At 48.7% G+C, this 21,873-nt stretch overlaps 1 protein-coding gene across 1 annotated transcript in view; it reads left to right on the top strand.

Moving 5' to 3' along the window:
• The first annotated feature begins 474 nt into the window (after nucleotides 1–474).
• SYT6 (synaptotagmin 6) overlaps nucleotides 475–21,873 on the top strand; it is a 65,304-nt gene continuing 43,905 nt past the window's right edge. The window contains exons 1-3 of the mRNA XM_050778917.1: nucleotides 475–728; nucleotides 14,410–14,758; nucleotides 16,313–16,871. Of these exons, the coding sequence (XP_050634874.1) occupies nucleotides 566–728; nucleotides 14,410–14,758; nucleotides 16,313–16,871 (1,071 nt within the window). The 5' untranslated portion in view covers nucleotides 475–565. The remainder of the gene's footprint in view (nucleotides 729–14,409; nucleotides 14,759–16,312; nucleotides 16,872–21,873) is intronic.

Here is a 21,873-nt window from a genome sequence, read left to right as displayed (position 1 = left end):
TCTAACTTCTCCCGTCAGGAACCTCTGCCAAGGTCCCCCCAGACCCAGCCTGACCGTCGCTCTTTCTGTTACGGGGTTATCTATTTCCCTGTCATTCGTGAGGCATGTGGCAGTTTCCCCAGTGTTATCACAAACACGATCTTTCTGTCCCCAGGGAGCCCGTGAAGTACTTAAAATCATTACACCACCTTTACGGAGAGGAAAATTGAGGCTCAGAGACGCCCAAGGTCACACCAGGCAGTGAATGCGGAGCGGGAACCCGGACTCCTTCTTGGCCTTGCACCCTGTGAGATTCGGGACAGCCCGGCTCCCCGCCTCGAACCCCCTACTCCCCGGACTCAGACCAGTCCCTGAGTGTAGAGGGGGCGGCCGCGAGGCGCCAGACTTGCCAGCTGCCGCGGGATGCCACGTGAGGGGCGGGGACCCTGCGGGGAAGTGATTAAAAGCAGAGCAGAGCCGCAGGGGGCCGCTGCAGGGAGGGTCTTCTTGGGGCCGTTGTGCCCCGCCCCAGTCCGGCCGCGGCGCGGGTTCGAGCTGCTGCTCGGCAGGCCTGGGTGTCTGGGGCATGAGCGGGGTGTGGGGGGCCGGCGGGCCTCGGTGCCAGGAGGCGCTCGCGGTCCTCACCTCGCTGTGCCGGGCCCGACCGCCCCCTCTCGGGCTGGACGTGGAGACTTGTCGGAGCTTCGAGCTGCAGCCCCCAGAACGGAGTCCCAGCGCGGCAGGCGCAGGTAACGGGAGACCCAGGGCCCCTTCCCTTCCTGGATATCCGTCCTGAGGTCTCCCTTCCCCAAAGTCCCGGTCCCAGGAGCCCCAGAACCTAGGGAGAACTCTCCAGCTAGGGATTCTGGATTGGGAGCCAGCCTCGTCCAGCCCCCTGACCCATCGCTTGCACAGCCAGGAGAGACCCGAAGGGGACCGGGGGTGGGGGTAGAACCCCCCTGGCCCTCCCGTATTACTACTGCGGACTGCGGGGGACCCCGCAGACAGCCAGGCTCCCAGGACCGGGCACCCTCGGGGCTTCAGTTTCCCTCGCATCTCCAAGCTCGCTCTGCGGGCAATCTACCAGGAGAGGGGTCCATGGAGAGCGGGAGACGAGGGGCGCCCGGCTAAGGAAGAGAGCTCGCCTCCTAGCAAGTGTCGAGGTCCCGGGGTCCGTGCGTCGGTCTGTCCGTCCGTGTGCGTGTTCTCGCGGTGAAAGCGGGCGGACCCCCGGTCTCTCCGGGAGAAACTTGGGTCTGCGGCTGGCACGAGGTCTTTGTGTCCGGGTGTCTCTCCAGCTGCGAGTGGTTTTCAGCGTCTCCGCTGGGGGGCGGGGGACGGGGGGCGGGGTGGGGGAGGGTATGAGGGTGTTGCGGCGTCCTTCCCCCACCCCCCTCGCCCCTATAACTCGCTCCCTCCGTCCCTCTCGGACTCGGACTCCGGGCGGGTGCGCGACTGAGCGGGCGCCTCTCGCCGACTTTGCCAAGAGGGCGCCTCCTGCCCAAGCCGCGCGGACCCTGCGCCGGACGCAGCCCCAGGCGGCCGCCTAGCCGAGGCGGGAGCCCGATCCGAGTCGAGCTCGCCGGAGCGGGTGAGTCCCGAGCCCGATCCCCGCCGGGCTGGACCCCGGCGCGCAGCTGCGGTGTCTCCGGGGAGTCGCGACAGCGGGAATGGCGTGTCGCGCCCTGGCGGCGGCAGCTGCGGGAGGGTCGGCGACGTGGCGGCCGGCCCCGGGTATTTACCTGCTGCACCAGTGCCCTGCAGTCACGCTCGCCGGCTGCCGCGGGGCTTCTTTGTCCCGACGTCTGGAGGGTCCCGGGCGGGAGGGAGTACGGGGTCGTGTCCCCTCCGTGGTGGAGGGGCTGGGGGGGGTGAGAGGCCTGGAGAGAATGCGGAGTGGGGGTGGGGAGATCCTGCAGGGACCAGGGCACCGGGGTTCCAGGAGGCTCTGCGGGCTCCATTCCTCCTTGTTCCCCGACCCCGACTCCAGTAGGGCTGGGCCTAGGAGTACTCGGGAGTTGCCCAGTGGCTCCGCATCGCTGGCGCGGGAAGGGGAGACAGGGGCTGCCAGAGGCGGGAATTTGGTCCCCACGCCCTGCTCCAGGGACGAGATGCCAGGGACCGGCGGTTCCAGGAGCAGGTATAGGTGGGGTAAACTCCCCAGCGGCTGCAGGTCCCAGGGTCCTTTCACTTGAGGTTAAAGGTCGTATATAGAGGTAGATACCCGTGAGGAACAATTCAGGGGAGGGGGCAGTAGGCCCAGGGGAGCCTTGGGTGTGTGAGGGGGCTGTATCCAGCCTTGGGGTGATTGGAGCCCACCTGAGCCCCGTGAGGGTCGTAGGAGGCGCTGCTCTCCCTAGTTGTGGCAATGTTTAGTCAATGGCTTGATCACTGCAGCAGAAGGGACTGAGGTTAGACATAAAGAAGAACTTTTAGAGGGTAGTATGGAGATGGAGGTTGGGGAAGTTGATTCCCTGCCTTGGAGATTCGCAGAACACGTTAGGCCTAACAAGTTATTATTATAAGACTCTGGTTCTCTGGTGCCATCCCCTCCCACACCACCCGTTTCCCCATACCCACCAGACACAGAATTTTCCCTATCAGGGAGTCTCTTCCTGCCTCTCCCTACTCCCCAGCTCCCTTCCATCTTTTCCACCAAGGATCCATCTCCAGCGGGGCCTTAATGCTGGTCCTGACCCTCAGAGCCTACAGGGTGAGAACATACCTGTGGAGTTCCACCTGGGATGGAAGCTGCCTCTCCTGTCTGTTCAGGGCAGAAATGCCAGGGGTGAGGGTGGAAGTTGCTGGCAGTGGGGCAGGGCTGTATGTACGCAGCACATCTTGGTAGGGGGAAGCACTGGTGTTCTGACTCCAGAGGGATACCCATCATCTGCAATGACAGGTGCCTGGATGGCCAGGTTGAGGGTGAGAAAAGCCTGAGGGGTGAGAGTCAGCAGGCCCAGATGAATTACTATGCCTTCCCTGCAGGCTGTATCAGAAGATGAGTTCAAGTTAGCTCTGGAAAACTTTAACTTTGGCTGCTGAGTCACAAGTCCCGGGAAGCCCAGGGTCCAAGTTGGGAGGCTGAAAGGGATGTGGGGAGGCAGGAGCAGACCCTTTGATCATAGCAAGAGAAAGATAGTGGTTGAGAGTGGCCTTGGGATCTTGAGAATTTAGGTGACCAGAGGGTCTGGGGAGATGCCATGGAGTTCAGGACCAGGCCCCAACTGTTCCACCTCCCAGCCTGCTCCCTGCATCCCAGAGCCACTACCTGGGTCCAGATTCTCCAGCCAGCAGAATGCTAGAGTTTTTCATTTGTTGTAGTTTTATGAAAAATGCAAGTGGCTAGAGCATGCCCAGCTCTCTTTACCATTTTATGTTTTCCCTTGACTTTCTCCTGTTATAAGTCTCTAGCTTACAGATTTCTAGTAACACCCTGGGATTCGACAATTGAGATTCAGACTCCACTGTCATTTGCTGAGACTCCTCTATAGGCCAGAGTCTGTGCTAGGAATTGCACAGGAAGTCTCAGTTAATCAGACCCTGACTTGGAAACACCTGTACACAAACTGTTCCAACTAAAAGCAATTTTCCCCTTTTTCTTTAAAAACTCTGGAGCCACAGCCCTGCTATTCTCCTTAATACATCCCAAGTGAACTAACAAGCAGTTCTCCACCTTTCATTGTGTCATTTGCCTTGTGGAAATGAATGAACTTTTTCCATAAGCCAAGTTGCAGAGGTTTAGGTATGGTTAGCATGGGTTCTGTACCTACGGTAGCAAGCAGAGGTCCAGAAGTGCTTCAGAAAATGCGGAAACCTGACAGGAGACCTCAAGCTTCCCTGCTTTTCTTAGGCTGGCAGCTGGGAGTGGTTAACTCCAGTTTTCTTGTGGCCATGAGATTTATGTGATGTTTGTCCTTCTCACTGGAAGGATGGAATTCTGCAGATTTTGCCGTTGTTGAGGAAAGGTACAATGCACAACCCTTTAGAACCCAAGGAGATGATATTCTTATTAGTGTGTTTTGAGCTTTAGAGTTCTGGAAGCAGGGTCCAGTATCTAGGAGTTGTAGAGCCCTTCGATTTACAGTTCTAGAAGTTCTCTTCTCTCTCTGACTTTGATGAGAACGTCAAGTAGGGATGGTGGTTTCAGTAGGTGTCATCCCTCTAAGCTCTGTACAAAAGACATGTTCTCTTCTAACTGTCTGAAGCTTATCTTCCCTGTCCACAGAGTTAGGGGTATAACATGTGGCTGCAAATAGTGAGGAGTGGCATTGAGGCATCTGGATCAAGCCAGGTTTCTTTATGGTCTGTATAGGGTTGTCTGGCGTAGGGAAAGCATGCTAAGACAAAGTCCCGACTAGACTAGGTGGCATCCTTTCTAGTCTTGCTTAGGAAAGGAAGCCTGTAAGGACAGAGTCACACTTAGGAACCGAAATCAGAGGAGTCTCTGAAAGTAGAAATAAATAGGGGCATCCGGATCTGGGCACTACAAGTATAATGACACAACCTCATCCCTCCCTTCTTTCTTCTAGGAGCACTGAACTCTTTCTTGCTCCCCGAGGACCCAGGCAGACCCCTCCTCTCACTAGTTGCAGGTACAAACAGGGAGAGGAGCATAGAGGGAAAAGAATTTCTGACTGTCTGCCCCCAACCTCCATCACTCCAGCCTTGATCCCACATTCAGAAGGCCCACATGCCCTGACCCCTCAGGCAGAAAGGTACAGTTACCATCCACCAAAATAATAATATTAGTAATTGCTAAATTAGTGCCAATGCTCTCTTAGCTATAACACTCCACATTCGTCTCCAATTTAGCTCTGAATCCCCTAATGATGGTGGAAGCGAGCGCCCAGTCATAAAGCTTGGTGCGGCCGTAATTAGCTTGGCATTGTCTCTCCTCATCACAGCTTTTTCAGGAGCATTAATTCCTTCTCTGTTTGGACTCTGCTAATTATCCCCATTGGTAGCTCAGGCTGGATCTCTGAAAGAAGGAAAGGAAGCAAAAGCCCTCTGCTCCCCTCCCCCCAGCCCTGAATTTTAATTACACCGGCTTCTCCTAATAAACTTACAAGCCCTGGCAGAGCTTATTATTAATGGGCCACATATGAGCCTCAGTACAGAATAGCTCTGTTCTCCTAACACACACACACACACACACACTCTCTCTCTCTCTCTCTCTCTCTCTCTCTCTCTCTCTCTCAGATATTCCTCAGGGACACCTTCTCCAGAGGCCACTGGTTACTTGCCTGGTGGCTGGTGGGCAACCTAAAGTGTCAGCTTTCCAGGGAAGAAGTAAGATGGGGCAGGTGGTGACCAGGCTGGTCATAATCTGAGTCTCTGGGGCTCTGTCCAGGTTCATAGGGTCAGGCCAAAAAGTGGGAGTATCCCTGCCATCCTCTCCTGAGTACAACTAAGAAATGCCTGCCCCCTCCACCCCCTGCCAACTTCTCTGTCCAACCTGGGACTCTACAGCTCAATCTGTAGTCCTCCCAGATATCTGGTTCAAGAGCCCAGATTTGGGCATCAGAAAGTCCTAGGTTCAAATCCCAGCTCTTCTCCTTAATGCACTGTACCCTTGAACAAGTTACCTGGTTAACATCTCTACACTTAGTTTATTTATCTTTAAGTGTGAATACCAATTTCTTAGGGAGGGTAAAAATATTAAATCAGATAATGTAAAGGGCATAATGCTTACTATGTAGAAATGAATAAATAATATTATTAGTATTTTATGAGTGGTTCTGCCAGAATATCTTCTCTTCCCAGGCTAAACACTGTTCTTCCAAGCTCCTGGGCCTCTGCGTCACTTGCTCCCTGGCCTCTGGGCTGTGCTTTGTCCATGTCTCTATCTGTGTCTGCACGAGAGCTCCTTGGCAGAGGCAGCTCCTGCTCTCCCCAGCCTGAGCGCTGACCATTTCTGAGGGTCCACCACCAATTCCAGGCCCTGAAGCCAACCTTCTCTGGCTTTGGGATGAGCAGGGAAAATGGTTCTTTCTTTTTGCTTCCTCTTCCCAGTTTATCTCTTCAATTACAATTGGTTAGGAAGAATGCCTGTTACTGTTACAAAATGGATTTTTCTGACATGAGAGCCCATTAGAAAAATGGGAACAATAGCAAGCGATAAGAGTTGCTGATGAATTCTAACACTATGGGTGGAGAAGAGGAGAGGGGGCACTAGGGCTGTCTTTGGAGAAAGAAGTGTCAGTGGGGGAAGATAAGAAAGCCCTGAGCTGCTAATTAATAACCCAGCGTTTTCTGGAAGAGGAGGGAGACCATGGGCCATCACCCCAACAAGACAGTCTCATTTAAGGTGACAAGCAGATTCTACCCTGATGGCCTTGAAGGCGATCTCAACTTCCCAGGAGAGAAGAGGGGCCTGACGTCCCTCGGATGCTTTGTCCTCTGATCTGGTGTCTCCCTTCCCTGGCTCAAAGACTTAGCTTTGTGTCTGTTCTGTATACACAGTCAATTATTATCCTCCACCAAAAAACAAAACATGAAGAATAACAGCAGCTTACATTCTGGGGACATTCACCATGTACCAGAGCCTGTGTTCAAAGTCTTAGCTTATTTAATATTCACAATGATTCTGAAAGGTAGGAATAATTTGAATCCTGACTAAATAAAAGAGAAAACTAAGATTTGGACAGGTTAAATAACTTGCCCAAGTTCACGCAATTAGAAAGCAATGAGGATGGTACACGCTATGCTGTCATTCATTCTGGCACTGCCACCCACCTGAGATGTCCATCCTGAGTCTGAGCACCTGTGAGTCCAGTTTCACAGCCAGGGCTAGGAGCCATGTGCCCCTGTACAAGGCTATGTCACTCGGGTGATCCCAAAGCCTAGTTCCATAGCTGTTTTCTCTCCCATAGGGCTGCTGGATAGCTGGCTACTATGGTTTACCAAATCAGGTGTCCATGAAATACTAGAGCTCTTCTGATGCCTGAATGAAAACATTTCACAATGAATATTGGCTTCTTTTCCCAAAATTTCAAGAAATTTTTCAAGAACATAGGATGTTCTCAATTACAGGTTTTTCTTCCATGATCTTCTTACTCCTTTGGAATTCATTCCTGTTCACCAGCTGGCTGGTGATGGTAACAACAAAGCAACTGAGGAGGCAGCAAGCAAATGAGTATTAGCAGGAAAGCCTGGAGATGTGTGATCTGAACCATGGTTTTGTTATGTCTCAAGATACAGACAGACCTGGCTACGTCCGAAACTGTTATATTATTTCTGCTAGTCAGATTGTTCTTGGTTTGTGAAGGCAAGGTTAAAACTATCTCTATTGATTAATGTTCATGGTTTGCAGGTGTTCTGCCCACTAAACAAATTTCAAAACTAAGGACTGTTTCAAATTGGGCTGGGCATAACTAATTCTAATAAAAATAGGTAATATTTATTTTATTGCTTATTACATCTTAGGCACTATCCTCAACAGTTTTGGTCTCATTTAAACCTTACAATGACCCTATAAGGTAGATACTATTATTACCCCCAATTTATAGATGAGGAAACTGAGGCTGAGAAATGTTACCTAGTTTGCCAAAGGCACACAGTTTAAAACTAGTGGAGGTAGACTGTGAGTGAGCCCAGTCTGACTTCAGGGCAATGCTTCCTTCTCTCTAAGCTGAAGAGGAAGTAAAGAAGAAGACAGGGAAGAAGAATCCAAATACCTAGGAAGTACTTTCTCTTTTTCAGGGCTGGGCTGAGCCCTCTCTCCCTTACTGGAGGCTTACTTCTCACTTTTCCTGAAGTGAATGCGTGGTGTAAATTGGAAGAGCACTGGATCAGGACTCAGAAACTGGTGGAGTTGCCCATCAAAGTTCTAGCTGCCTCAAGGGGTCAAAGTTCAAACAAGATGTGAATGGGGAAAGGATTTTGAAGTCTCTTTGTGCACCTGTGATTTCCTAGGGGACATGTCCCAGTGGGTTGGCCCTAGCAAACCCAGAGTTGGAAGGCACACAGCTTAGGTTATCTGGGCAGCCCTTAGGCTGTACCTCAATGTACCTTAAACTAGGAGATGAGGGCTGTCTGAGTTCGAGGAAATGTATAGCGATTTTAAAGGGGGTAAATCCTCTACAATCACCTCCCTCCCTGCTGCTTGTTTCTGGTCTTACCAGCCTTGCTCACCAACCTTGCTCACCAACCTTGCATCTCCTGTGAAGATGAACCCACTCAGTGTTTGAGACCTAATTCTCCTTGTACTGCCTGCCAGTGAGATGTCAAAAGCCCAGGCTCCTCTAGTCCTGGAAGAAGATTCTTCAGGCACAGGACGGGCCTCCTGGTCTCATATAACCACTATTGGTCTCAATAACCCATGCTCTCTGCCTTCCCTAATCACAGCTCTGAGCGAAGAGCAGCTGGGGGTCATGTGGAGAAGCAATCTAAATAGCAACCACACGGAGGAAAACCTCATTCTCCTGCCCCACCCCCTTCTCCTACCTCTCTTTTCATTTACGAATTCAATTTTTTGTCAGGCTGAACATTTAAATGCACTGTATGCTCTCTAGATTCCCCCTACCCCCTTCTCATTAAAATTCTAATTATCACCAGAACAAGTAAGATGTATGATCAAAGGAAAGCAAAGCCCTAGAAACACCTTTTGTTTTGAGGTGAGTCATATTGCAGAGAATGCATCCAGAACAGCTGTAACAAAGAACAGATGTGAAGGGCTAGAGATGGCCGGATATGTAGAATAAGGACACATATAGCTGTGGTGACTTTCCCGGTGAGCCCACTAGGATAAAGGCCTAAAGAAACAGTCTCCAAATTATTTAGATCATGAACTCATAAGTTAAAAAAAACAACTTAGTGCCTCCAATATATGTTTTTTTTTGTTCCCAAGTTACATACATGTTTCACAGAACCAGACTGGCTCAGTTGTAGCCCTGTTTCACCACTTACTAGTTGTGTGACCTGGGTAATCTATTGAACCTTCTGTGCCTCAGTTTCCACATCTGTAAAATGAGGATAATAATCATATCTTTTTCATTGGAGAGGATTAAATAAGTGAATAGATATAAAGCTCTTTGAACCTTAGACATAGTAATGTTGAATACATTGCCTAAATCTAATAATAATATGCTATTAGTCCTGTCAACCTGTATATTAAAATTTTGATTTCTTTTAAAGATTATAAATATTAAAATGGCTTGGTTTTTTGTCTCTTGTGTCCCCCCTGCCCCCAGGTTCACCCCCATTGGAGACACCACCACATTGGAGACCTTTAGTATAGAAGTTGACTTAGAATGAGCTTTCCTGGTGTCCAGCAGTCTCAGGTGAAGAACTAGCTCCAGCTCCTTTGGCCAGGAAAAGGCTCTAATGTCTCTGTGCAGGGAGCCAGGCGTTGGGAGGGCTTGGGAAGGGGGTGGTGGTAGGTGGCTCAGGACTTGAGGATTCTCTGCTATTATTCTCTATTCTCAGAGGTGACAGCTGATCTAGGCAAGTAACTTGCAGCAAAGGAGTCAAAAGGCAGTGCTGGCTTCCCAGAGAGAGTGGCTGATATCCTCACCTCCTTCTTGGCCCCTCTGATGTGGGATCTCTTTCCCTGGAGCCTATGTGCTGTGGGAGTACCTGGATCCCCTTAGGAGGGGCCTGGGCATTTTTGTATCCCAAGCCTAGCCCAGAACTTGGCACATGGCAAGTACTCAGTAAATGTTGCTTGAACTTAATTGAAATGAGAGCTAATTAGAGCCTCCTCATATATCATTCTTTCGTTCACTCATTCATTCCATGTGCCAGTTTCTGTGCGAGGCCCTGAGTCAGACAAAGAGGAAAAGCATGTGTCAAAGTAGCCTACAGTTTAACCAGAGACAGACAGGCCAGGGCAGAGGAAAGAGTGCCAGGCTGAGTGGTGGACATCTGGACCCTACTCCAGGTTCTGTGTCTGAACAACCTGTGACTCCAAGTAAGTCCCTTCTGTGGACCACTGCTCCCATCTTTAAAGGCACAGCCTGGACTCAGTCCTTGTGGGGTCATTTCTCACCTTAAATAGTAATATTTTTAAGGCATTTGGACAGGCTAAGACAGAGGCTGCAAACTTATAGGCTTTCACGGGCCAGGCAGGGAACAGGGAGTGGAGGGTTGAACTGGTGAGGACATATCCTTACAAAGAGAGTCACCAGTTCCCACTATGTGGGAGCCCGTGTCAATTACCAAGTCATTCGTCTTTTCCAGTGAAGTCAGAAGTCTGGGGTGATGATGACGGTGGAATTTCTTAACATTTCAATCATTAAGCAAGCCAAACAAAACTCCTCTGCTAGCTTGTCCACAGTAACAGTTTTGCAAACCCTGCAAGGTCTGCCCTTGGTTCAGAGCCTTCTGACTTCTCTACTCCGAGCAAGAAGAGGCCTTGGACTCAAAGGTTCATTCTCAAATTTGGAGAGGGAAGTGGGATGGGAGGTTTGCTTGATAATTTCTCACAAAGAGGGGCATCCCTCATAGGGGCATACCCCTTTCTTGGGATAATGGGCATCCCTGGGGTTAGGGGTGGGCTGGGGGTGGGGCAGTGAGTGCCCACCTCCAAACCAATCACAACATTTAAAACACCATTTTTATAGCAAAGCTCTTGAATAGCCACAGGAAGGAAGAGGACAGCTCTAGCAATCATTTGTATATGAATACCTTGGAGATATTGTAGGTTCAGTTACAGACCGCTGCAATAAAGCATATATCAAGAAAAAGCAAGTCACACAAATTTTTCGGTTTCCCAGTGCATATAAAAGTTATATATATATATATACACACACACACACACACACACATATATACACACACAAGTAAGTTATATAAACTTATATGTATATATACACATATAAGTATATATAATTTATACATATATACATATGTATGTATATAGAGATATATATAACTTTTATACTATACAACTTTATACTATATATGTATATATGTATATATACACACATATAACTTTTATGCTATACTACTTTTATACTATATATGTATATATGTATATATACACACATATAACTTATACTATACTACTTTTATACTGTATATACATATATGTATATAGAACTTTTATACATATAAGTATATGTAATTTATATATATGCATATGTAAACATATATATAACTGTGTAATTCTATTGTGCACTTAATAGACTACAGTACATTTTATAAAAATATTTTCTAAAAATAAATAGAATTATTAGAATAGCATAATAGAATTAAACAAAATATATATACAGTATAAAATATGCATATATACAGTATAAAATATACTGTAGTCTATTAAGTGTATACAGTATATACATATATGTGAATATGTACATATATACAGTATAAAATATACTGTAATATACTGTAAATATAATGGCATCAAGAATGGTGAATCCTATTCAGATGGTTTTCAATTTACTTTGCCCAGATCCATCAGAGGAATCACTATCCGTGGCAGCTAAAGCCTAACAAAATGTATACAATGTAATATATATACCTATACATATATATACGTATACAGTGTAAAATATACTCTAGCCCCTTAAGTGTGCAATAGAATTACACCCAAAAACAATATATATCTTAATTTTAAAAACTTTATTGCTAAAGAATGCTAACAATCTGAGCCTTCAGTGAGTCTTAATCTCTTCTTGATGGTGGAGGGTCTTGCTTCGATGTTGATGACTGCTGACTGATCAGTTTGGTGGTTGCTGGTGACTGGAGTGGCTGTGGTAATTTCTTAAAATAAAAAAACAGTGAGTTTGCTGCGTCAATGGACTTTTCCTTTCACTAAAGATCTCTCTGTAGCATGCATCGCTATCTGAGAGCATTTTATCCACAGTAGAACTTCTTTCAAAATGGGAATCAATCCTCTCAACCCCTGCCACTGCTTTATGAACTCAGGTTATATAATACTCTAAGTCCTTTGTGGTCATTTCAACAATGTTCACAGCATCTTTACCAGGAGTAGATTTTATCTCAAGAAACTACTTTATTTACTCATCCACAAGAAGCAACTCCTCATCCATTCTTCAGGCTCCACTTCTAATTCTGGTTCTCTTGCTATTTCCACCACATCTGCAGTTACTTCCTTCACTGAGATCTTGAACCCCTCAAAGCTATTGACAATGTTTGGAATCAACTTCTTTTAAATTTCTGTTAATGTTGATATTTTTACCTTTTCCCCTGAATTATGAATGTTCTTAATGGCATCAAGAATGGTGAATCCGATTCAGACGGTTTTCAATTTACTTTGCCCAGATCCATCAGAGGAATCACTATCTATGACAGCTGAAGCCTAAGATTTGAAAGTTGAAGTTACTCCTTGATCCATAGGCTGCAGAATGGATGTTGTGTTAGCCAGCATGAAAACAACATTAATCTCCTTGCACACCTCCATCGGAGCCCTTGGGTGACTAGGCGCATAGTCAATGAGCAGTAATATTTTGAAAGGAATCATTTCTTCTGAGCAGTAAGTCTCAACAGTGGGCTTAAAATATCCAGTAAACCATTCTTAAACAGATGTGCTATTATCCAGGTTTTGTTGTTCCATTTTTAGAGCATAGGCAGAGTAGACTGAGCATAATTCTTAAGGACTGTAGGATTTTTGGAATGATAAATAAGCATTGTTTTCATCTTAAAGTCATCAGCTATGTTAGCCCCTAAAAAGAGAGTCAGTCTGTCCTTTGTAACTTTGAAGCCAGGCATTGACTTCCCCCTTCTAGCTGTGCAAGTCCTAGATAGCATCTTCTTCCAATATAAGGCTATTTCTTATACACTGAAAATCTGTTTTTCAGTGTAGTCACCTTCATCAATTATCTTAGCTAGATCTTTTGAATCACTTACTGCAGTTTTTACATCAGCACTTGCTGCTGCTTCTTTGAACTTTTACATTATGGAGAGGACTTCTTTCCTTAAACCTCAAGAACCAACCTCTGCTAGAATCAAACTTTTCTTCTGCAGCTTCCTCTCCTCTTTCAGTCTTCATAGAATGAAAGAAAGGTACTGTCTTGCTCTGGATTAGGCTTTGGCTTAAGGGAATGTTGGGGCTGGTTTGATCTTCTGTCCAGACCACTAAAGCTTTCTCCACATCAGCAATAAGACTGTTTTGCTTTCTTATCATTTGTGTGTTTGCTGGAATAGCACTTCTGATTACCTTTAAGAACTTTTTCTTTGCATTCACAACTTGGCTGTGGGGCACAAAATGCCTCACTTTTGGTCTGTCTTGGCTTTTGATATGCCATCCTTACTAAGTTTAATTATTTCTAGTTTTTGATTTAAAATGAGAGTCATGTGACACTTTCTTTGACCTGAACACTTACAAGTCAAAGTAAGGTTATTAATTGGCCTAATTTCAATATTGCTGTGTCTCAGCAAATAGAGAGGCCCAAGGAGAGGAATGGCCAGCCAGGGGAGCAGTCAGAACACACACAATATTTACCAATTAGGTTGGCCATCTTACGTGGGTACAGCTCAGGACGCCTCAAAACAATGACAATAGGAATATCCAAGATCACTGATCACAGATCATAGATCACCATAACAACTGTAATAGTAATTTAAAAGTTTGAAATAATGTGAGAATTACCGAAAAGTGACACACAGACACAAAATGTGCACATGCTGTTGGAAAACTGGCACCAAAAGACTTGTTCAAGGCAGGGTTGCCACAAAGCTTCAGTTTGTAAAAAACACAGTATCTGTGAAGCACAATAAAGTGAAGCATAGTAAAATGAACTGTGCCTGTATTTAACTTTCACGTGCTCTGTGTAGATCAGATTCCAACTTAATAGAAGTATTTATTGAACCTACTATGCACAGACTTCTGGGAGTACAGAAGAACATAATCCTTGCCCTTAAAGAGACTATGCTGACTCTCATTCACTTGAAGTCAACTCAATGTTTATTGAGTTCCTGTCTTGGGCTCAGTGGGGATGGGATAAAGAAGAAAAGAGGATGAGTTAGCCAGTGTCTGCCCCCCAAGGTATCACAGCCTGTTAAGGAAGTAGGCTGTAGACAAAAATGACTCTAAGTCTGGCCATAGTAGCAGCTTTAATAGAAATTCAAACAGCGTCTGAACATGCATGCTTCACGAATTTGCACATTTGCTTAGGCTACTATTTAAATTACTTTCCTTTCCCTGTGCACACGCCAATAGGCAGTAGAGAAGACAGCCCAGGTGCTCCCCAAGCTGGCTGGGGGGAGGGGGTGGGGGCGGGAAAGAGGATGATGCTGGAAGAATCAGATTGAGGGGAACACAAGGCTGCAGATATTCCACGAAGTGGACAATCAAGAGTCAACCCTGAAACCACCTCTCCCTCTGACCTGGCAGCTTTCTCATGACCATTCTTCTCTCTTCTTCCGTCTTTGTCCCTTCTGTGTGCCCCCTCCTCCAACACCCTCACCCGCTTCTCCCCGCCTCTGTCTGTCTGTCCCTCCCTGCCTGGCTCATGCCGAGGGCAGGCACCTCTGTCAGCCTCCTCGCAGTTGTAGTTATTGTGTGTGGCGTGGCCCTGGTGGCAGTTTTTCTCTTTCTCTTTTGGAAGCTGTGCTGGATGCCCTGGAGGAACAAGGAGGCCTCCAGTCCCTCTTCTGCTAATCCCCCCTTGGAAGCCCTCCAGAGCCCCAGCTTCAGAGGCAACATGGCGGACAAGCTGAAGGACCCCAGCACCCTGGGCTTCCTGGAGGCGGCCGTGAAGATCAGCCACACATCCCCAGATATCCCAGCTGAGGTGCAGATGTCGGTCAAGGAGCACATCATGCGTCACACGCGGCTGCAGCGGCAAACTACAGAGCCAGCCTCATCCACCAGGTGAGGAGTGGACCGCTCCCTTCCCTGATCCCACACCTCCACACTCCCTTAATACATCTATGGGATTCCAGCCTGTGAGGATCAGAGATCAGAAATAATAACACATATCCTTTGATGGAGAAATATGTCAGAAGATGTGATCCATGATGGGTGATCAACGAGGAGGAAAGACTTCACGAAAGGGAAACCTTTGAGGCTGGTTGCTGTACATGTGGTGTGCACTTGGGGTATGTGTGGATATGAGGGGAATGGAATAGTGGAATTGGGGAGTGTCGGATGTTTGGAAGGAAAGGCTTCAGGCAGAAGGAAGAGAACGGCAAAGGCCTGGAGAGGTAAGAGTTCATGGTGTGTTTAGGGATATGTCAGTAAAGCCCGATAGCTACAGTCTGCAGTGCGTGGCAGATAAGGCAAGAGAGTCTTAATAGTTTGAGAATGAGGATTCCTTTAAAGCCTTTCAGAGTTCCCTGTATGACAACAGTTGTAAATACATACAGCATCCTTTAACTGAAAATAGCAACAAGAAAAACGTAACGACAAAAACCTACCCCAAATTCAGAAATACTTTTAAAAGATGTGGCGCAAGCATGCGTAAGGCATTGTATTTACTCAAAACTTAGGGCTCTGATGGATTCCTAGGTCCCTGCAATGGCTCTCCAGGCCCTCAGGGGACCAACCAAAGAGAATGAGTCCTGATCTTCAGACTGGAGGCCAGGAATGAACATGCTAGGGGTCACACTGACAGTTTGTCATATGGCCTTGGGCAAGTTCCTCACCTTCCCTTAGCCTCGCTTTTTCCAACTGTAAAATAAGGCTGATGACTTTTATATGGCAGTTGTGAGGAGCCAATGGAAGAATGAATGTAATCGATAAGGAGAGCTAACACATATATTGCTTATGATTATGCTTGGCTCTGTTCTAAGCACTTCATATGTAATCAATTCATTTTACTCTCACAGCAATCCTATGTGGTTGTTACTTTTATTATCCTCGTTTTTATGGCACAGAGAGGTTAAATAACTTTCCCAAGATCTCAACTGGAAAGTGACAGAGCCAAGACTGACCTATGCAGTCTAACTCCAAAGCCCATGCTTTTACCACTCCGCTGCCTGCTGTATAGCAAATGCCCAACAAATGGAGATGCTGATGACGGTGATGAAGGGGGTGCCACACTGATGATAAGAAGGGATGGTCCTTCTCTTAAGGGATCTCATGATTTAATAAGGAAACCAGAGTTTTGTCTACTAGGAAGTAAACCTAAAAAGCAGGTAACAGAAAAGCAGGAAAAAGTGATTATGATAGCAATGGCTAACATTTATTGAGCTTACTATATATCAGGCGCCATTCCAACTACTTTACATATATTAAGACATGTAATGCTCACCACAACCTTGTACACCAAGTGTGTGCAGAGGAAAAGGGGGGTCAAGAAGAGGAAGGAAGAGGGGGCTCAACAAGGGATACAATGAGCCAGGGCTTCCAGGCTCGTGTCTGCCTTCATCCCCCTTCCCCTGAGCCCTGACCACACTCCCTCTGCCCCCTCCTGCCCTCTACCAGGCACACGTCCTTCAAGCGCCACCTGCCAAGGCAGATGCACGTCTCCAGTGTAGACTATGGCAACGAGCTTCCACCAGCAGCAGAGCAGCCCACCAGCATTGGCCGCATCAAGCCTGAGCTCTACAAGCAGAAGTCGGTGGATGGGGACGATGCCAAGTCTGAGGCCACCAAAAGCTGCGGGAAGATCAACTTCAGCCTACGTTATGATTACGAGACGGAGACCCTGATTGTGCGTATCCTGAAGGCTTTTGACCTCCCTGCCAAGGACTTTTGTGGAAGCTCTGACCCTTATGTCAAGATCTACCTCCTGCCTGACCGCAAATGCAAGCTGCAGACCCGGGTGCACCGCAAGACCCTGAACCCCACCTTTGATGAGAACTTCCACTTCCCTGTGCCCTATGAGGAGCTGGCTGACCGCAAGCTGCATCTCAGCGTCTTCGACTTCGACCGCTTCTCCCGCCATGACATGATTGGTGAGGTCATCATGGACAACCTCTTTGAGGCCTCTGATCTGTCTCGGGAAACCTCCATCTGGAAGGACATCCAATATGCCACAAGTGTGAGTACAGCCCTGTTCCTTGGCTTTTTGAGGATTTGTGGTTCTGGGTTGGGTTGGACATGTCCCCAACCCCTCATTTCCTAGAGACAAATGGGCCTTTTCCTTTTGGGATAGGAAGAGGGACTCTGGAAACTGCCCAGTGGCCCAGCCTACCCTTGCACTCTGCCCCAGGTTGGAATGGCAGACAGCAGAGTCCCCATGTAGCTAGGAAGGGGAGGGATTTTTTATCTGTGGCTTCTGGTTGCATGTTCTGGGATGGTTCTTTCTACTGAGAGTACTGATATAGAGAGTACTGATATAGATACAGAAACCTGGCATAGGCAATCGAAACAGGCCATATCAATTAGGCTGAACCAGGCTATGCTGCAGCAGCAAACGATCTGAGGATTTTGTGGCTTTAGACAACCAAAGTTTATGCCTTGTTCATGTTTTGTGTGCTTTGCATCTGGGCTGGGGACTCTACTCCACCTTGTTACCTGGGGACCCAAGCCAACAGACGCTGCATTTAGACACGGGCCCCCACAGTTAAACATCAGGAGGAAGAGGAAGTGGCAAATCATGCACTGTTTATTAAAGCTTCCACGCAGAAGTGACACATGTCACTTCCACTCCCATTAGAACAAGACACATGGTAACTCCTAATATCGAGGGAGAAGGGGCAAATTAATCCTACCGAGTGCCCAGAAGGAGAGCTGGACATACCTAATGAACAGCACAAATGACGACACAGAGCAGAGTCCCTTCGCTTGGGCATTGTTTTCCCAGTCATGTATGGGAGATGGGGGAGGCCAGCCCAAAAGGAGACCTGACTAACCCCTACACAGGAGGTGGGTGCTGGGCTGTTTGCAATCAGCTGGAATTAACCAGGGAAGGTTTCAAGGAGCTGGGGCTCAGGTTGGCTTTTAAGAGAAGAGAGCACAGGTTTGGCACAGAGAACTGGAGAGGGCACATCTGGAGCCCTTCGGTCTGGCATAGCCCTTCGCTCCAGTCCCGAGTTGAGGAAACTGTATAGCTGCGTCCTGCAGGTATAGCTAGTATCCTCTCTCTAAGCCACCCCCCCACCCCCAGGCAGCTAAGAGCTCAGTGGGGGCGTTCCCTCCAAGCTCCAGTGGCCTTGCATCTGCTGTCTGGAGTGCTAACAGGTTGAGCAGCAACCTGGATATTTCCTGCGCTGTATCTCTGAGGAGGGGCGACCCCACTCTGTCTGCAGACTCCCGCTCAGATAGTCAATACTCAATATCTCTGTGTTGAGCCTGTGAAGGGAGGGGCTGGGAAAATCAGCCCTGCTCTGGCGTGCAAAGGGTGTAAATCTTGATTTGTTCGAAGTGAGAAAGCTTGGTGGGCTCTGCTTACACCCCAGGAAGAGTCTGGGGGACACCCCATTGTCATAGCTTGTGCTGACTTTAACCAGTCCAGCACAATGGCCCAGTGCCTCCCCCACCTTTGCTTTCCTGAAATGTCATCCCTAAGAAGAACATAAGTAGCCGGCTGGCTAGCAGGCAGACAGGGCGGCAGACCGGGCGGATCAGAACAGCAGCTGTGCGGCAGCCCTGGGCCCGAGCGCTCCACCCCATAAATCACTCTGAAGTTTACATCTGGTGCAGCTCTTCCCTGTGGTCTCCTTAGACTGTGGTTTCATTATGGTAACTGGGCAGGTAGAGAAAAGCAGCTCAGCCCTCCTCAGAGTGAGGCTGCCACCCAGGGAAGGGCGTGAGGGCCAGGGGCTGCAGGAAGCAGAGCTCAGCTCAGCCCTTCTAGGAGCCTCCTTTGCTCCTTGCCAGAGTCCACCATCTGGTGTCTTTGGCTCTAGGCATGACTGGGAGCCTCATGCCTGGGATAAGCAGTCTGTGCCCAAGCACACTTCTCACCTGGATGCACCTTTCCATATCCGAGAACCCCGTGGCTGTCCTGCCCTTGTCCCATCACCACTTCCCCAGCCTGGCTTCTGAAAAGGGCAGATCAACCAAAGAGCATGGAACAAATCACCACCATCCTCATCATCCTCAACTATTATCATTATAGCCCCCCTCCCTCTCCTCCTCCTAAGAACACTGTGCCAGGCATGGGGGTGAGGGGGGACTGGGGTAGGAAACAGCCTCTTTGACCCACAGAAACTTGTCATCTAATTACAGAGACAGGAAAAGTCCATGCAGTAGCTGGCAGTGCAAAGCAGCAAATACGATCCGCTGTGTACGGTTGTAGGAGCCTTAGAGTTAGGACAGCTGGTGAAGGTCTCCTGGATAAGGAGAACTAAATCAGGTGGGGAAGGACAGTCATAAATGAGTCAACAGCCCAAGAGGAAGGGACAGCATTCCAGCCAGGTGCAGAGGGAGTCCAGGTGCAGAGGGAGTCCAGGCGCAGAGGGAGTCCAGGTGCAGAGGGAGTCCAGGCGCAGAGCGAGTCCAGGCGCAGAGGGAGTCCAGGCGCAGAGCGAGTCCAGGCGCAGAGGGAGTCCAGGCGCAGAGGGAGTCCAGGCGCAGAGCGAGTCCAGGCGCAGAGCGAGTCCAGGCGCAGAGGGAGTCCAGGCGCAGAGCGAGTCCAGGCGCAGAGGGAGTCCAGGCGCAGAGCGAGTCCAGGCGCAGCGGGAGTCCAGGCGCAGCGGGAGTCCAGGCGCAGAGGGAGTCCAGGCGCAGAGCGAGTCCAGGCGCAGAGGGAGTCCAGGCGCAGAGCGAGTCCAGGTGCAGAGGGAGTCCAGGCGCAGAGCGAGTCCAGATGCAGAGGGAGTCCAGCTGCAGGAGTTTCCCAAGCTGCAGAGCCGCACCCATGCTCAGCCAGTCTGTCTGACTGTCTGTCTGAGCTGGATGTTTCTTCTCAAGTGAGTCCCCTGCCACCCTCCAACCCACAGCCCCGCCAGCAGATAGAATTCTCAGGAGCAGGTTCATCACCCTGCCAGGCAAGGACTCAAGCAAAAAGAGGGGGAAGAGGTGCAAGAAGGCTGGTGCTTGTACCTATTTGTGGTGCTGTCACATTTTAATTATTTGGGGGCCAGGGGGCCCAAGTCATCATAGTCACCAGGAATGACAGAGCACTGGGTGTATATGAATTTCCACAGCCAGCACAATGGGGAGCAATACTGACGAGCTGAGCACAGCCAACAGCCAGCTCCCATCTCTCCCATGTGTCTGATTCCATTCCCAGAGCTGCCCTTTGGACCTGAGCTCAGGAATCCAGCAGCTTCAGAAAAACACCTGACATTTCTGCCTCTTGCCTTTGCCAACAAGTTCTCCATGTCAGGCAGGCCTGTTCCCACCTCTCTGCCTGGTGCAAACCAGTCCACCTTTCAGAGCCTAACTGCCGTCATCCTCCATGTGGCCTCCCGGTCTCACAGCAGCTGCCTCTCCAGTGTGTTCTCTGTATCCCCAAGTTATATCCTGAGTCATATTCTACCTTGTAAAGTCCTTCCAATGGCTCAGGAATGGCTTGTGACCCACATTTGACTTTCTCTTATATTTGCCCTCAGGGCTGAGTGTAAGAACCCAGTACTTTCTTGTTAAATGACCAGTGGCTTACTTAATTCAATTAAAACTATATATAGGTGCCCAAGGAAAAGACTATTAAAGAAGCAGTTGGAATTGAATGGAGTTAACCTGGGAAGGCTTCTTGGAGGAGAAGCAGCTTAAGTAGTATTTAGAAAATGGCTTAGAGCCAGGCTTGGTTGGGAGAGACCCAGCCTGTGCTCTTGTTCAGAGGTGAATGGGATGGTTTGTGTCTGGAGTAACCAGTCAGATCAGGTAGTCTGGACCAAAGCAGAGGGTCCGTGACCCACACGCTGAGCAGAAGGAAAGGTGCCATGAGAAAGGGGACTTGGAGGCTGCTCTGTGCTCACCAAAGTGATGTGAATGCTGCCTGTGTTGTTCCCTGAGTTTGTGCAGGAGAGTCAGATTGAGCCCTGGCAGGTGGCACCAGGCAGGTCCCTTGTTCCCGCCCCCGCCCTTGTGCTTGACTTGAAGTACCAAAGCCTGAAACATTTGCATTGTTTTCTCACAAACACAGAACCCTGAGCTCAAGGCTAGTGAAGGGGAGGTACACATCCAGGGAGTCTAGCTCTTTGTTAATTGCAAATCTTAAGCCTCAAGGGACACTCACCTCCCTACCCTAGATTGTTCCAGAGGGAAGTCTGGGCAGCACAGCAGCTCATATGCCCCACTGGCTGGAGAGCCAGAGCAAACCGGGCCTGCAGGACAGTCAGAGGCCTCTTGCATTGCGTGGAATTAAGAAACTCAGGCCTGGGATGGAAATTTTGGGAGTTCACCACACCCATTCCAGCCCTGGGAAGCGCTGCCCTCCTGCCTCCCCCATCTCTCCTCCTGCCTGGCTTGCCCAAGGGCCCCTGATGGTCTCTTGGGCATACCCAGAGCTTTGCCACTCTCTCCAACCAGAGCTTCAATTGGCTAAAATCACCACGCTCTTCCCTCCTAGCGTCTTCTGCCCCCAGTCTCATTATTTCTAAATAAAGCTGTAGATTTATCATTATAATAGAGCTGCCGTCACCCGGGTTTGCTAACATCTCTAATCTTGTAGTTATTGCTACAGAGGACTCAGACCCCACCGCACACAACTATTCCTGTGGCTATTCCCTCTCCTTCACTGTAGTGGGAGACGAAGGCTGTAATTGGGGACATAAATATGTGCTGTGCTTGGTGGTGCTAATGGATTCAGCCATCTTCCTGCCTTACCAGGTCCCTACTAGTTTAGAGTGTGCATGTGTGTGTGTGTGCATGTGTGTTGTTTTTGGACTAGGCTAGAGTGTGTGTGTGCATGCATGTGTATGTGTATGTGAGTGTGCATTTGTGTGTGTGTGTGTTTTAGGGGTGATGAAGTGTTCCATATTCTTCCAGAGAACCTGGACTGAGGATATGCAGGGAGGAAGGGAGGCCTTAAATGGTAGAATAGCCTCTGGTCTGGAAATGAGCAGAGCTGTGCAGAAGGAGTGCAGGCTTTATTGTCAACCCAACCTGAGTTGCATTCTAACTTCCTTACTTTCTAGCTTTAAAACCTTGGG

This window comes from Macaca thibetana, chromosome 1 (genome assembly GCF_024542745.1).
Source record: "Macaca thibetana thibetana isolate TM-01 chromosome 1, ASM2454274v1, whole genome shotgun sequence".
NCBI classification, from domain to species: Eukaryota; Metazoa; Chordata; class Mammalia; order Primates; family Cercopithecidae; genus Macaca; species Macaca thibetana.
The sequence above is the reverse complement of the archived record's forward strand: the minus strand, read 5'-3'. Positions and strand labels throughout refer to the sequence as shown.